Source organism: Pseudorasbora parva, chromosome 23 (genome assembly GCF_024679245.1).
Source record: "Pseudorasbora parva isolate DD20220531a chromosome 23, ASM2467924v1, whole genome shotgun sequence".
Lineage (NCBI taxonomy): Eukaryota > Metazoa > Chordata > Actinopteri > Cypriniformes > Gobionidae > Pseudorasbora > Pseudorasbora parva.
In genome coordinates this window covers 28579857-28597490 of record NC_090194.1, presented here as the reverse complement: position 1 = coordinate 28597490, position 17634 = coordinate 28579857, and the positions used below count along the sequence as shown (strand labels likewise).

At 40.1% G+C, this 17634-nt stretch overlaps 1 protein-coding gene across 1 annotated transcript; it reads left to right on the top strand.

Moving 5' to 3' along the window:
• Window positions 1–15510: 15510 nt before the first annotated feature.
• Window positions 15511–16775, top strand: smtlb (somatolactin beta). Its single transcript, XM_067433247.1, has 5 exons — window positions 15511–15526; window positions 15773–15957; window positions 16064–16171; window positions 16266–16445; window positions 16578–16775. The coding sequence occupies exons 1-5, from the start codon at window positions 15511–15513 to the stop codon at window positions 16773–16775; spliced, it is 687 nt and encodes a 228-aa protein (XP_067289348.1).
• The last annotated feature ends 859 nt before the right edge of the window (window positions 16776–17634 follow it).

Sequence of the window (17634 nt, the reverse complement as noted above, 5' to 3'; positions counted from 1 at the left end):
TATTTTAAATAATTGTTTTAAATTATTTTAAACCATTATTTTTATGTTAAATATATACTATATTGCCAAAAGTATTGGGACACCCCAAATCCTTGAATTCAGGGGTGAGTTGACTTACATCATACATCACCTCACAGGAAGTGGAGAGTGAAAAACCCCCTACTGTCATTGTACGTCTCATCCAGTGTTGAAAACGTAGCAATTTTGGTTGTGGATTTAGCTTCTTTTTTCTTTTTTTTCAAAGGAACACTCCACTCTTTTTGAAAATTGGCTAATTTTCCAACTAAACAGTTAAATGTTACCATTTTTAATCCATTCAGCCAATCTCCGGGTCTGGCGGTAGCACTTTTAGCATAGCTTAGCATAGATCATTGAATCTCATTAGACCATTAGCATCTCGCTCAAACATGACCAAAGACTTTCGATATTTTTCCTTTTCGATATTTAAAAACTTGACTCTTCTTTAGTTCCCTTTCAGTCGGTCACATTCGGCGTACGTCGGACTGACCGACGAATTGGGATCACTTCCATGAGCCCTATCAGATTCGAGATATTGAAAACGGGCCAATGAACATTGGCGTGCGTGCTTTGCATATTGCACCCCACTCCCGTGGCGCGGGTATAAAGCGGAAGCGATCGTCACACACTGTTGTCATCCACTTCGGAGTCAGACGACGTTGATGAAGCAATCGACTTCAAAACTCAGCGAGAGAGAGAAAGCGTGTGCCGGGGAAAATCGCTCTTGTGTTGGCCAGACAGCACAGAACAGCGCGATCTCACTGCTGTTGAGAGAGCTGGTGTTTTGACAGCAAAAGAAACTGAGCAATTTACACACACACACACAACACACAGTTGGTTTGGTGGGGGTGTTCCATTCTGGTGAGCGCAGATACAGGCTGCACTATATACCTGTATCTTGCCGCGGTCATTCCCTGGTTGCTTCAGCACTAAAAGAGCAGTTTCCTCACAAAAAGAGCTACACGGGTGACGTTGCGTCTTTTTCAAGATGCCATTCCACCCATGCGTTTCTGGTTGCGACGCTGAGGCGCCGTTTGTGGATAGCTCATGTTCTCACTGCGGGAACCTGACTATCTCGGTGCTTAGGTCGAGACTCACCTACCTCCGGGACGGTGGAGTCCCCCTACCCATAGCTTGATTTAGGTCTATTCCTGCCCAGCAGAATAGGCCTGCTTCGACGGATGGCCAGGGTGACCTGAGGATCACATTTAGGGCAAACCCGCTGAGCGATCCTCCACGGGACCCTAATTCCTCACAAGCGCCGCAACCGGGAGTGCTTCCGGAGGAATCCATCGGCCCATCTCATGAACATCCGACGGTGACCTTTGGAGCATCTGCGGATGAGCAGATGTCAATTGCTGCATCAGAGGGGAGTACCAGTCCTCGGGGGATGATGATTCGGCTGTACTGCCTCCCTCTGAGAGAGTGGCAACAGTTGAGTTGGACCCCAAGTTGACGGCTATGCTTTCCCGGGCCGCCAAAAAGGTCGGGCTTGAGTGGAACCCTCCACCACATCCCGAACCTTCTAGGTTGGATGATTGGTTTCTCGGGGCGGGTCACGCTGGTTCTCAGCGTCCCGCCCCGGTGCCTTTCTTCCCGGAGGTGCATGAGGAGCTCACCAGGTCTTGGAAGACACCGTTTAGCACTCGAGGCTGACCTGGTGGCTCCTCCCTCCTCACTACCCTTGATGGCAGGCAAGCCAGGGGGTATGAAGGTCTCCTGCCGGTGGAACGGGTCGTTGCGATGCAACAGTGTCCGGCCACCGCTTCCAACTGGCGCGGGGACCCGAGGCTCCCGTCCAAGGCCTGTAGGTTCTCTTCCGGTCTGACCGCTAAAGCCTAGTTCAGACTGCACGATTTTCAAACTCGTCGGGTTACTGCTCTATTCACACTGCATGACTATCTGGGGTATCATTCAGTCACTGCTGTGTTCACACTGCACGATGGTTTGACGACAGAGGAGTTCACACTGCATGACTGAACAAGAGGAAGAATCGCCGACAACTCTCTCTCTCTCCGGTGCGCAAACTACGTTTCCCAACTACACGTGCGATGTGCCGAGTAAACAACGCGAGATCACACGGGCATCAGATCGGAGTTCTCGCGCGAGATTTTGAATTGTTATTTAAAATGATAAACTGCACAACGTTTGCTTCAAATTGTATGTGCGCTGATTTGTGGAGAAAAAGAAAAAAGATTATGGCGGAAGAAATTGTTGGAGAGACAGAGGGAGCCAGGATTGTGTTCTGCAAAGACAGTTTGAGGTAAATAAATAATTTTGTAATGCGCTGCTGCTGTGGCTGGATGTGCAAATGTTTGGGCTTTGTTTCTGTTTGATAGAATTGTAAATATATCTATTAAAATACTGATATTCTGCTCTATAACTCCTCTCTGAACGTCCTGCTGCCCTGTATCTCACTCTTTCATTGGCTGTCGGTCATCGCCGATAATTTCCAGTCAGAACGCAGTTCACACAGCAGGAGTTTGAATCGCCGACAGGTCCAGATATTTAGCATGCCAAATATCTCACCGGCGTCGGCGACTCGTCGGCGATTCTCTCTGATCGCGTCTTTGATTATTCACACTGCGTGATTGTCACTCGCGTGCACGAGCACCGATTTGCCTGTGATCTCGGGCATTTGTCGGCGATTTCGGAAAACCTGTCGGCGACTCAAAATCGGGGCAAAAATCGGGCAGTGTGAACTAGGCTTAAGGCCTACAGGTCTTGTGGCCAGGCTGCGTCCGCCTTGCATGACATGGCGATGCTTCAGGTACACCAGGCCCAGGCACTCATGGACATGCACGAGGGTAGTCCTAGCCCAGAGCTCCTGGCCCAGAGGACAGCGACGGACCACTGGCCTCTTCCATGCCTTGTCCTGTTGTCCTGCTCGTCACCGAGGATGCCTGCCCGCCGCCGCCGCCGATCCCGCCCCCGCCCCCGCTCCCACCCCTGCCCAGCAGCAGCCACCACCCGGGCGTAGGCGAAAAATTGAAATAATTTTACAATGCAATGAAAATAGCTATTGTGCGCACAAAAATCAAAATAACGACTTTATCCACCAAGCTATTGACGTGAACTCGACGCATGCACGATAATATGACGCAGATCTGCCGTTCAGATACATGACCCGGAAGAGGAGAAGCGCCACTATCGCGTGAGTTCACATCCGAGACCTATACGGAAGACAATAACTTAGCGGATAAAGTCTTTTTTTTTTCGCACAAAAACTATTCTCGTCGCTTCGTAAAATTATTGTACAGCCACTGTAGTGAGATGGACTTTGAATCGATGTGTTTAGTGCCTTTATGGGTCTTGTGAGAGGGAATGTACTGAATGCCAATGGAGGCCTATCTGAAGCCATTCTCAGCCATCAGCTTTCAACAAAAATATCTTAATTTGTGTTCCGAAGATGAACGAAGGTCTTACATGTGTCAAACGACATGAGGGTGAGCAATTGGTTAAATAATTTTCATTTTGGGGTGAACTTACCCTTTAAGTGTATACTTATAATACTTTAAATGGCATATTTAAACAGTTCTAAAGGCATTTCTAAACGCAAACCCTGAGGGTCCAGCTGTTAATTCTTTATACATTCGGTAAAATATTGTGCCTGTAAGCACTGTTTACATTGATGTTTTGTTTATCAACATACAATGTGACTAATTATAGGCAATTATCAGAATGCCTGCCCGCAATAAACACAACCATGTGCTGTATTTCACACTATCCAAACTAAATGTGCATGAACAAGCCATCAGATCTACTGAATGATTTCTGCTAGTAACAAACACCCTCCCAGCCAATGCCTGAAGAATTTAAATGTGAGAAAATGTTTATTTTTCTTTGTCTCCTTCTTCTGTGTTTTTCTCCTGACACAGAGAGTATGTGGATTTCTGTTTGATGATGTCACTGGATGTTTTCCATTACTTTTATGCTGAGAAAAAAACCTTGATTTTATAACTATAGCACAATTACAGTAAATTACTGTAATATCTGGCAAGTGGATAAAATCTGACATCTGATATGATCACATGCTCACCTTAAAAATGCATTCATTTGATATTAAAGTGTCCTCGGAAAGAGATCGAGTGGGAAAAGGTATAGTACTGCAGTATACAATTTGCCTCAATCTTAAATAAGCAAGGTAAATAAACATAAGCATTTGTTATACCCCCAATCACTTTCAAATGACTGTAGAGCGGTGTATCCCCTCTCCCCCTCCCCCCTGACTCGAGGTTGCCAGATAGGCTGCAGGATCCAGCAGGAACGTTTGTAGGTGCAGCTGTGGTAATTAGAGCAGATCTGGCAACCCAGATGCTGAAACACTACTGACTTTGTAATTGGTTGATAGGTGGAGGGCGGAGCTTCAGGCCAAAACACAACATGTCAACACCAACATCAGTTGAGGGCTGCAACAACAACTTTTAAATGACAATATCCTGGCCAGACTACTGTTGTCAGTGATATAAGTATTTGAAATTAACATGATTTCTTAATGTCTAGTGACATATCAGGGCCATTTTATGATTAATTGAACTACATTTCTTACATACAGTTCCTTTAAAAAATTATGCGTTCGACGTTTAAACACATTACCACTTGCCAACAATGCGCCAGACCAGCACCGCCCATGGTTAATTTGTTATTTAACATTGTGGCGCTGAATGTGAAAATGATAACTGCTTCAGGCTGAAACTAGCAAAAAACACTTGTGGAGCGTGGCGTTGGACTGCGCCAGGTCTATAATAGGGTCCTTTGACATGTGGACGAGCCTCTATGAGTGAGTGACGGTGGAGCTCAGTTGCATATTCATGGCTCTACGTATACTAGATGAAGCATGGGTGTAGAGTTACATTCAAGCTGTTTTAAGGCATGAATCAGTTTTTTTCACAGGCATTTTTTTAATATATGTCATTTAAGTGACCAAAGATGAGTTTTAAAGGATAAAATGTAATTATTGACTACAGCGGGACTTTAAGCAAGTTAATCTCACCTCAAGTTCTTCAAATCACACACTTGTCACACTCTTCTGTCACTGTTGTACCCTTGCGGTTTTGACCTGACTCTGGAATTGCAATTAATCTCCTGTAAGTTGATTTGTGTGAACTGCAATTGCTAAACAGCATTTAATTAGCAACACAGCCCGCCTGTCACCTCACCAAACCTCATGATCAAACCGCCGTCTTCTGTGCCATGACTGTTGCGTGGTGTGACAGAATGTGAGATATTTCCATGCGTCTTGAAGTGCAAAACAAACACCATAGCACTTTTGCATGCAGCTATTTTCACAATACCTCGTCTAAAAGTATATAAACTCAAAAAAAAGTCATTTTCACTCACAAAATCATTAGTGAAAGCTACTTTTGATGGTGGAGAACAAGCCTATCCCTCTTAGCCACTTAAACTCAGAGGACCCGGTACAGGATCGGAAATGACATCGTCATGTATTTACTTTCCATTTTAAATGTCTGTGGAGGAGCTATGATGTCATATGTGGTACCATTTGAAAGCTTAGAGTCTCTACTTGCTGGAGACATGCATCAATTTGGCATTTGTTTTGCACAAAGTAATGTTTTTACACTAAATTACTCTGATGTCATTTCTGACTGGATTTGGCCTACCCAAATTGAAAAGCCTCCCATACACACATACAATGGTCTAGGTTCAAAATGTTGGTGTCATTTTACAGGAAACCCTTTAGAAAAAAGTCTCAGTGAAGAACCCTTGTTCTCAATTTTGAAGCTAGCTTTAAAAGGATCTAAAAAGAAATATCTTAAATGATTGCACAATTTAATGGGTTATTTCAAGTATATGATTAAGTGTATTTACAAGCTGTTTAATGTAATTAAAAATCAATGAAATCATTAAAACTAAATCCATAAAATGACCCCATGATGGGAACAGCCACAAGTTTATGAATATGAAGCACCTGATTAGTCATACTTCCAAGAGTAAAAATGGGTAAAATCCCAAACATTTATAATAGAAAAGGACATATTTTTGCGATGTTTTGAATATGTTGCTTACTTTACAAGGTGAGCACCTGTTCCATATAAGCACCTGAGCTGCGTTTAAGACAAGACTGTTGTTTCACATTTCAGCTGGGAAAGTTTCATCCTAACATACGTCATAAAGAAGTAAAGTTGACACACTTTTGACGTAAAGAGCGTCACAAGTCTGACATCTGATCCCTGCACAGACCTTAAGACTTTCTCTCCATGTCTACCTGATGAAAATGGTAAACTATGAATAATAAAATGAGGGAGTCACCAGACTTGCCCATGTCATGAGTGTGTAACATGGTCTGCTGTGTATATATATATACATATATATGTAAAAATAAATCTGCATTGTTTATCCTTTGGTCTTTCATATATATATATATGTGTGTGTGTATATATATATGTATATATATGTATTTATTTTTACAGCCATCATTGATCATATTTACATTGGGTGCCAAGACATGCCATGCCATATCTGTTATTTAAACAACACAAATCTTTAGTTGTTTACTTTATTGCTATTTTACTCAATTTTAATGAAAGGAAATAAAATTTAAATGAAAATTTAAATGATAAAAAAAATGTAAATGATAAAAGTTAAATGAAATAAAATGCGTGAAATGTTAAAATAATCAAACCATTTGTGTTGAAACTACACTAATCATTATGTTGTATTGACAGTAACTGAGCATTCCCTGCATGCTTTGCATAGGGATGGATCGGAAATGCTGTTTGTGTTTTTAGTAAAGGGAAAGACCTATTAAAGTTAGATGTTATATTTGACATTTCAAATTGGTGTTATGCTGTGTTGATTTTTGAGGTTACCATTATCGTGAAGTATAGACCTTGTGGTTAGGCTATGCTGTCCTCAATGAGCTGTAACTGTGCTTATGATGAGAAATGTTTTGCTTGATCAGTATGTGCATGCTACAAATGTTACACTTAACATGTGAAAAAGTGTTGACTATTAACTTTTATAGGAATAAAGAACATAATTTTGTTTGACAGTTCCCACCGTCTATAATCATCAGTTCTACCACTCTCTATCCTACATTATCTGGTTGAAATGATATGATTTTTAGTAGTCTTGACTAAATTCATTTAAAGGGTTAGTTCACCCAAAAATAAAATTAATGTCATTAATTACTCATTAATGAGCATATCCAAGTGGAGGCACACTTTACTGTCCATGTCCAGAAAGGGAATAAAAACATCATCAAAGTAGTCCATATGTGACATCAGTTAGTTCATTAGAATCTCTTGAAGCATCGCAAATACATTTTGGTCCAAAAATAACAAAAACTACGACTTTATTCAGCATTGTCTTCTCTTCCGCGTTTGTTTTCAATCCTCAAATAAAGATTCAAACGGTCATGAATCAGTGGATTGGACTGCTGAAATCACTTGACATTGGCGAATCATGAATAAATACGCTGATTCATGACCGTTTGAATCTTTATTTGAGGATTGAAAACAAACGCGGAAGAGTTTTTCACTCTTGGACTAAATATAAAATATCTTAAACTGTGTTCTGAAGATGAACGGAGGTCTTATGGGTGTGGAACGACATAAGGGTGAGTCATTAATGACATCAATATGGGTGAACTAAACCTTTAAGTTCATAAAGATTACAACAAATAATTTAAAACCAATTAGATTTTGTTGGAAAAACATCATTACATTTTGTGGAAAAGTTTTCCTTAATTTAAAATAAATTTATTCAACAACTCTCTTTTATTTCCCCATAATTCTGGCCATGACTATATATGCTAAACATGCTGATTGGTTGAGTTAATGCAGCATTTTATTTCAACCCAAAAGTCAGTTGTGGTGCATGCAGTAAGACTTGTTTGCTAATCGAAACAACAATGGAAATATGAATGGTGGACTGACAGCAAGGTTCAGGCTTCATTAATTGAATTTGCGGAAGATGAAATCCAGTGGCCTCTGGAAAGTTCACGGCACTTTAGACTGCGATCAAAATGCAGACAGTGTCAGGTCTGGGGGAAAATTTTGAGTAATTTGGGTGGAAACGGGGCTATAGTAAATTAGAGGAGATAACAGAAGCATATCTCCATTGACCAACTGTTGATGCTGGAACCCCGGAATTAAGCCCGTTGTGACTTTCCAGGTCATGAATAGGCACCAGCTTATCTGGAACAACAAGTCCGTCAATCTTTCTAAGATGCCTGTTGTCTACCTACAATAATGATATGTAAAAAAGAATACTATAGTGCACATTCACAGGTACACAGTTTCAAGGTTGGAGTTGGTCAAGTTCCAGCTCTGACCAGAAACCTTCCCAAAACATACTGATAGCATGTTCTTTTCCTCAATACGGACAATATTCATCTTATTCTCTAGTGATGGAATATGCAAAGAAAAATAAAAGCTATCTTGTGCAGGAAAAAAGGATTTTGTGTACACGAACAATAAACTTTTGCACGCACAATAAAAATGTTGTGCCATATGTTAAAGGTCCACTGAAATCAAAATTTAAGTTTTTTAGCTTTTAGTATGACTGTGTTAGCCTTAAAGTTATGAATACGCTGGTATGTTCCAAAACTATGACAAAATTTGCATTTAGGAGATATAAGCATTCAAAATTTACAGTCTCCCACTTACGTTAAAACGAATCTCAGATTTTCGTGACATCATCGCAGACTTCACTTTCTCGTCAAATGTTCTGTCCAATCAAATGCTCTCTAGAATCTAAAGCCCGCCCCCTACACTGCTGAAGCTGTGGCTGAAATCGGTCAGTTGTTAACACACATTTACTAATTTCTACATGGTGAAAGGCACATAGCACACTATATATGTGATAGGAAACGATTCAGTGTAAATATGCTTTCTTTTGAGGCGAATGAAGTCTGTTTTCACGTTAGTTTCACCAACCGCAGCAGCGCACACACCCCAACGCCTCTGGTCTAAGTTTAGACTACAGACACGAGAGTGCAGCGCGGATCATATGCGCGAGTCCACGCAAACAACAAACATATCCCATTTGAATTCTGCACAGAATGCTGCATTTCAAAGCGATATGGAGGAGATTATGATGGTAAACAGTGTTAGAGAAAACTGGCTTTACCAAACAGAAAGGTCCGCTCTTGCGCTCTAGTCAAACTGTATATTAACGAAACGCTATTGGCTGTTTCAAAAAAATTGGAGGAGCTGCTAACAGCTGAAGCCATTTCAGGGGAAATCACGTCAACACATTGAACAATGCGGCGCGTTCCAAAGCACTTCAATGGGCCTTTAAGGTCACAGTTTTGAAGACTAATCTTCACTGTACTTTAGACAGCGATGGAAACAGACAGCAATTGGTCTGAGGGAAAATTAGTTCCTGGGAAAAAATGTTAAGGGTAATTTTGGTGTAAACGGGGCCTTTGCCGATTTTTACCGCAGTAACTTTCCCCAGGGACTCGGTTTGTTTCGACTGCAGGGAATGGTTCTGGGTAAGGTTCTGGGTAAAAATATCCCCCTCAGAAAGTCCTGGTTCACAAGGTAGTACTTTTTCAAAGTTCATGAACTTTCGGGCAGCGGGGTAGCACCAAATTTTGGGCCCTGTGTACAAACCATCTTGCTTGCTGGGCCCCCGTACCAAATACCATAGTGATACTATTGGGTGGGGTATTGCTATTTTATCATAAAAACACTTAAAACGTAAACAAAATAAGCCACACTCTGATCAATGTATATGTATGTATAGAAAACTGACTTCTAACTGAATCCCTGCCTTGGGACCTAGGTACTCGGTAGGCCTACCCTATACCCCCCCAGTCCGACGCTTTCGGGGGTGGTACTTGGCAAGATTCAGGATTTATTAAGCTTATATGTGGAGAACGGAATACAGTGAGTACTGGAAAGTCATGCACGTCGCACAGTCCTTTGTCACTGGACTAATTAGCCTTATCTTCATGGTAATTTAGACCGTGAAGGAAACGCATACTGCAGAAGTTCTGGTGGGGGGCTCCTGGGACAAAGGGTTCCAGGTAATTGCAGTAGAAACGTGCCTTTAGTAGTTAAATAGTTCTATTTTTCAAGTCAAAACAGGACACACTAATAGAGAGATTTGTCCACTAGGTGGTGCTTAAGGTTTACATTCATGCAGTCACAGCTTTATACACTAAAACTTGTTTTTAATGCTGATAAAAACCAAGCGAATGTTAGCTTAGAAATCTAGTCGCACACTAGCGGCAGCAAATCTGCGGCGAGTATCGTCTAACAACTCTCAATACACTTCTGAGCTGTAAAAACCAAACTCTGGTCAGGCCAATCACATCGTGTATAGAGTCGGTGGGCGGGGCTTAACATAATGTTGTCAGAGTTGCGCTTGCGTGCTTCTAGTAAACACAGAAACTGGCGAACGGCGGTCTTTCGAATCAGCTTTGACCATGACTTTTGAAGACTAGGAGTTAAGCTTTTCTCTGAGAAAAGAACAAAGAACGGCATTGAAGTCATTCTTAAAAAGGAAAGATGTGTTCAGAGTTTTGCCGACCGGATACAGTGAATGTTTAATCTATCAACAAGCTCTGTTTTACGTTGCTCTGGTTGGTTGTAGCGCTATCCTATCGCGTACAGAGGGAGTTTGAAAGACAACCGTTTATCCCGCCCCTCGGATTGAGCCCTGTCTATGGTGAGTTTCCAGACCAAACATCTTGATGTAAGTCTGGCTTGTCAGGCTAAGCGTATGTTATTTTCAAGCTAAATCTTGATTTTCAGTCTAATTCCTCTCCAGACTTTACAAGGTAATGCGATTGAGTAAGTGAAAGAGCATAAATATCTTGGCATCATTGTTGATGATACATTATCTTTTGACTCTCACAAAGAAAAATAAATAAAGATAAAGCTAGCTTGGGTTTTATTATAGAAACAAGGTTTCCATTTAATGTAAGAAAGAGGTTAGTTTCTGCTACTTTTTTCCTGTACTTGATGTGGTGTATCAATTTGCTTCTTCTCATCTTCTATCTTCCTTGGATGTCGTTTATCATAGTGCTCTAAGATTTATATCAGATTGTAAACCTCTTTGTATAACGGAGTAGCCTGGCCTTCTCTGCCCATTAGAAGGAAAATGCACTGGTATCTAATAATTTATGAAACTTTTCTGGGGTTGTTGCCTTCATATCTAGGTTGTCTTATTCAACAGAAAAGTGTTGGGAAATATTCCCTTCAGTCTCAAAATTCTTATACTTTTTCTGTTCTGTTTGTTAGAACTGGGTGAAAGGGCTTTTACGTATACAGCTCCGTTTGACTGGAATATACGCCAAATAAAAATTGAAATTCAAAACTGGTGTTTATGGAACATTTTAAATCTATTATTTGGTCACTTGAAGAAGACTCAATGTTGTGGAAGTGTTTTAATAAAAATGTATTGTTATTTTGTTTTGTAGGTTTGTAGATTGTAATTGCTGCCCATTCTTGGCCAGAAAACTCCTGTGAAAGAATTTTTTAATCTCAGAAAGATTATCCTGTTAAAATGTGGGGTAAGTGCTTTCTGGTAACCGTTGTTGATATTTCACATCACCAAAACAAACACGCCACATCTGAGTGTTACTAATCCAGGTCGAATATTCAATGAAAAAGTGAATATCTATCACAAAAACACAAACCGTTCTCATGAACAACTTGATAGTACATGAGCACGGGCACGGCAGTCCAACTAACGACATATTAGTTGTTGATTAATGACATATTAGTTTACGACATATTAGTGATTATTTTGGTGATTTGAAGAATGTTTTATTTTTATTTCAGACCACGTGTATCTGACCATTTTATTTATTTGTTTTAATTATCTATACAACTGTTTTAATTATCCGTGCTATACAAATAAACTTGCCTTGCCTATTACAATTATGATCAGATTAGAGAGTTATAGCGATCACAAAACCCAAACAGTTCTCATGACAGCTTGATAGTAGCTACACAAGTACAACAGTCTAACTAATGACATATTACAATTATGACCGGATAAGGGTTATATAGATCATGAAAAGAGGAAACAAACATATATTAGGAGTACATATAGTTAGTATCTTACTTGTCAGACACATTTTGTGAGCTGATGGTTGAAACAGTGAGGAGATTTAGATGCTCTATACGGTGTGGAAATGAACGGGTCTTTATCATCGCTGAAGTGAGCCACAATACAATCGGAAATGGACAAAGAAGTAAACACGACACAAGAGCATATTTAAGCAAAAGCCAGCATATATTAGTTCTCGGCTAATGTCCGTCATGTGTGTCTTGTGTTTTTAATAATGACACTGGACAGTTTTTAACACTGGACAGTAGTATATGTAAATAGACATGTAAATGGATTACTCATTTGCCGTGTTACCTGGACCAACTTTAATTCCCTTTCAGTCAGTACACTGTGAGTTACGTCAGTTACTGACGGAATGTGTAAAACCCCCATTCTCTCAGTAAGTGACGTAACGTCTACATTCCCTTCCTTTAGGGAATGAGGGCTACATACGTAACCTTGGATAGAAATATGCCCAGTGCTTTATGGGTGTTAAAGTTTTCCTATCTGTTTTGCAAAAGGTAAGACAGCAATCTTTTTTTCTGTTTTCTCTAGTCAGGTAGCACCAATTACAAAAAATGTCAGGTCATGGTTACGTCATTTGCAGCTGCGTACGCATTGTGGTGGCAGAAAAACAGTGATAACAAGTGGAGGAAAATGGACAAAATCCACAGTGTAACAGTTCCAGTCTTCTATGTTTAATGTAAGTTGTAATTTTACTCCTGGCCATTAGAGTCATTATCTGGGAGATTTCTCTAAAGCAGAGAGTAAAAGGAAAAAGAAAGTGTGAATACGGTATACCTGTTAGTTGGGAGTGTTTGCTCTTTCCATGCTGTTGTTTAAAAAACCCTTGTTGAGGAATCTTTGTGTTCTACATCTCAGTGTGAGTTGATTTATTTGTTTCTTTATCTCTAGCAGAGGTTTATAGTGAGAAATGTATTTTGCTTGCTGAACCTCATATTTCAAACCTAAACCTCATGTTGTATTATTTGTTTTGTACAGAGGGTTTTCGTATCTACTTGATTTTGAGGACATCTCAACTGGTTCAAGGTTAAGATCTGTTATCCTCTTCAACTTGGGATGAAATCCGAACTCCTTTACGAACTGACATATTTCTTCTGGATTCATCTTCGTTGGATCAACTTGAATTACATTCTTCTAACGTATACAATTCTGTGATGAACCCAGGGCATTGGTGGTAACTTTGGGTGGACATTTATTAGGTCTCGTTTTCGAATGTAAAAAGATTGATGACTCTGCTTCATGATGTCAAGATTTTTTAGATGTTCTTCAATTGGATACTGTTCTAACAAGGGAAATGTAATATATCATTAAGTGGTGATTGATTCCTACTCATTTATTTATGTAACCTGACTTAACTGACTTGACTGCTGTAAGAGAAAAATGTCTTCTTATATATTTGGATGTCAGAATCAGAATGCAAAAAAGATGGTCTTCATATTTATAGGGTTTTGCCATAAAAGACGCTCTGTAAAGCTAAACGTAGACATTTATGGTTTCCACTAGCCACAGAATGGACTGATGAAACCTGAAACCTGCGATTATTAGTCTAAAAGCATGGATTTGATGTAAACAATAGATAAATATAATATTCACATATGCAGTTCATAGGGCCATAATAGCTTTACAGTTACAGCATGAAATAATATTTAAACCTATAATCCGTAACATTTAAACAACATTTAGACTTTTTTCTTGCAATTTTGAGTTGATATCACAATTCTGAGTGGGAAAATGTCAGAATTGGGGGATATTAACCAGCCATTCTGATAAAAAACTGAATATTGAGTTTATATCTTGCAATTCGGATATTTATTCTTAGAATTGTGAAATATAAACTAAGAACTATAAAATAAAAAGTCAAAATTGTGAGAGATATAAACTTGAAATCCCCTTTTATTGTTTTATTACATGGCTTCCATTGACTAGAGTGCTACTGCAGAACTGTAATTTTCTGCCACTAGGTAGGCTCCGCCCCACAAATTGTGAAACAGCCCCTGCGTCCCAATTCGCATACTATCCATACTAAATAGTATTTGAAAATAGAATTAGTATGTCCCAAATCGTAGTATGTTGAAAAGAGTATTCCAAAGATGCCCGGATGGTTTACTATTTTCGGTCCGAATTCGAAGTGCTGATCGATGTGCACTCTAATGGCTGATATTGCCCACAACCCATTGCGAGTTGGACGAGGATTCGATTAGAACTACAAACTTGGATAAAAAGCGTTAAAAAACTACAAACATGACGGATATGCGAGTCCGACGGTTAAGTAGAGAAGTTTAGATAAAGGGGTTTGAGTGACCAACTATCAATATTTAACCTGACAAAAATATATTTATTCAGTGTTGTCCACATTATATTTCACCTGCAGCAGCATTGAGAACTTTTGTAATGACACGTTTGGCCATTAACCTTTAAATGCATCAATATATTTCAACTGCAAACATACGAGGAGAGTCTCTGCATTAAAGACCCACAAATGTCAGATCATCGTGCGGCTTCATTTCTCTCCGATACGGTAGGAGATTAATCTGAATGTGGAGGATTTGAACTGTGACGAATCTGACGATGATTCTGACAGGGCAGTTAAACGGTGACGGGTTGCACGTAACTAAGCGACAGAGTCCGTTAAAGATGGCGAAGTAGTATGTCCCGAAGCTTGCATACTTTTCTGCTACACACTCAAAAGTATATACTTTTTCTTCACAAAAAGAGTACATACTTTTAGGACGTACTATAAGTAGGCGACGCAGCAAGCTTCTCGGACAAGAAACAATGTAGGGCGGGACTTGATTTTGGCCAAGAGGATTTGATTGGATGGTAGTGGCTTGATATTGCTGTGATGTCATGTGAGTGACAGGTTGCCGGGCAAACCAGTAAACGCATCATAAGAGTTGTTGCTGCAAGAGGAAGGGGAAGTTATTTTGAATAAAGATATGAGGGCTAAAAGGGCAATTTAAAAAGAAATGAATTATAGGCACAGATTTTTAAAAAAATAATAAATACTGCATTTTCCATTAAAACACGTCCATTTTTATTTTAATGGTGACTTTATACCATTTATTGTTTTGTTATATTTATTTTTTATACCCTTACAGTTAATATGATGCGATTCAAAACTGCATGTGTAATACTTAAACAAGTATTAGAAAATGTTAAAGTTTGTAGATGAGATATGGCAGGATGTACAAATCAAATATGAGCCAACAAAAAATCTGTAAAGGAAACACTCAGAAACAGCTGAATTCGGCATCTGACATATGTCTTATTTAGTCAGAGATGATGCATAAAAACAAAGTGACGCATTTGGTCACGAATATCCACTTACCATCTTGCGTTCAAGGTCTGTTCGTTTGGTTAAAAAAGCCATAAAGCCAGTAGAGTATATAAAGACAGAACCACAACCATTCCAACAAGATTTTTCTTTGTTCCACAATAATGAAGAACACTACAGGTACAGGTTCCTTACATGTGGCTGAAAAGGAAAAGATATTCTAGCTCAACTATTTTTTCTTAATGGCCAAGAGTGTGTAAAGCTTATAAATAAGGAGTAGCCTATATATACGCATACTAAATATTCCTCACTAACGAATGATATATAGTTGCTTTGATAAAGGTTCAGGCTATAAAACCAATGTGAAAATGAATGAATGTATCTGCTGACGGATCTCTCTCGTTTTGTCCCCTAACCGTGCTGAAGTTCTCCAGGTTTGTGCGGCATTTGTGCTCTGCTTGCTGCAGGCCGCGATTGCAACCGATGTGGACTGCACAGACCACGATATCGGAGGGACTCCCTGTACCATCTCACTGGAGAAGCTTCTGGACCGAGCCGTTCAACATGCAGAGCTCATTTACCGCATCTCAGAGGAGTCCAAGTTGCTGTTTGTGAGTAACAGAGAGATGTACCTAAAGCGAGTTTGCAATGAACTGAGTCTCGCTACATTCCTGACGTGAATATGCAAGCCAACAACCAGTACCTATATATTTTTAGGAGGAGATGCTCTTTTCATTCGGAGGTGTGAATCTGCATGCTCCCAGTGGGACCCTGTGCGCTCCAAAAACAGTGTCTATGTCTAAAAGTGAAATCCAACAGATTTCTGTGAGTTCCTTTAATGGCATCTGATGAAATTCACTGTAACAGAGTCACTTCCTCCTGTAAGATAAACACAAGTCTTTTTTCTTTTCCCCTCCAGGACAAATGGATCCTTCACTCAGTCCTGATTCTGATCCAGTTCTGGACTGGTCCACTGGCAGATCTGCAGGCGTCTCTTGAGAATTATGAGAACGTCTCAAGTGCCCTGCTTAGCAGGAGCAAATGGATGTCTACTAAACTAACAAGCCTGGAGCAGGGGGTAATGGTTCTTGTTAGACAGGTAAATATGAAGTTTTGAAAATTATTGGAACAAACTTTTTTCTTCATCTGGAAACACGGTTGAAAATCTCTCTCTCTCTCTCTCTCTCTCTCTCTCTCTCTCTCTCTCTCTCTCTCTCTCTCTCTCTCTCAGATACTGGGTGACGGTGGTTTGCTGTTGGATGCTCCTGAAGAGACATCCGATCACATTGTCTCTTCCGATAAGCTTGAGTCTGTGAGAAGAGACTACAGCGTGCTCTACTGCTTCAGGAAAGATGCACACAAGATAGAGACGTTCCTCAAACTCCTGAAGTGCCGTCAGATTGATAAGGAGAATTGCTCCCTTTTCTAAACAAAGTGTTTTTATCCTGCCAAAGTCGGTTTTGCCAAATATTAAATTAAAACAAAAATCTTTGCATTGGAGATTGTGTTTTTCCCTCTGTCTGAAAATGAATGTTTGTCAAATGTGATTTTTATTTATTTATTTAAATGCATATTAAATCAGCACTAGGTAACCTTTGCTCTCGGGGTCCCCCTACAGTTGGGAAAAAATATTGTCCTCTACTACTGTCATAAGCCCCGTTTCCACCACAGGAACTTTACCCAGGAACTAGGAACTTTGGGTGGTACTTCGTGTGTTTAGACCGCAGGAACCAGGGTATAAATGAAGTTCCGGGTAAATATTTCCCCCTCCAAACGGCCCTGCTCGCGAGGTAGTACTTTTTCAAAGTTCATAACTTTCGAGGGCGGGACTTGGGCGCTGAACATGCTGATTGGTTGAGCTCAGGCAGCATTTTAGTTCAACCGGCATTTTTAAAAGTCTTTTGCGAGGTTCGTTCTGCGTTCAGTAAATATCAGTCTTGCTCTCTGTCTGATGGCGCGCGTTTGTCTCAGCCGTCTCACGTTCAATGTCCGTAATAGCTGATAATAATATACATTGTCATTTTAAATCTAGCTTTACAAGCTTTCTGAATATGCTGCATGCTGCTGAATCTGCATATTAGTGCTCTTTTCTGTCGTTGTTAATTACCTCTTTAGTAAACCTATACATAACCAGCAAAAGCAGCACAGCTTGAATCTCTTCCATACTCGTTATTCATTTTTTTTCACCATGTAAACGACCTGACCGATTACTTTTAAGTGTGTGTCCCAAGCCTGCAGTCTCCCTCTCATTTACTGAAGCTTTCGCGCCTCGATCGCCCCCCGGTGAC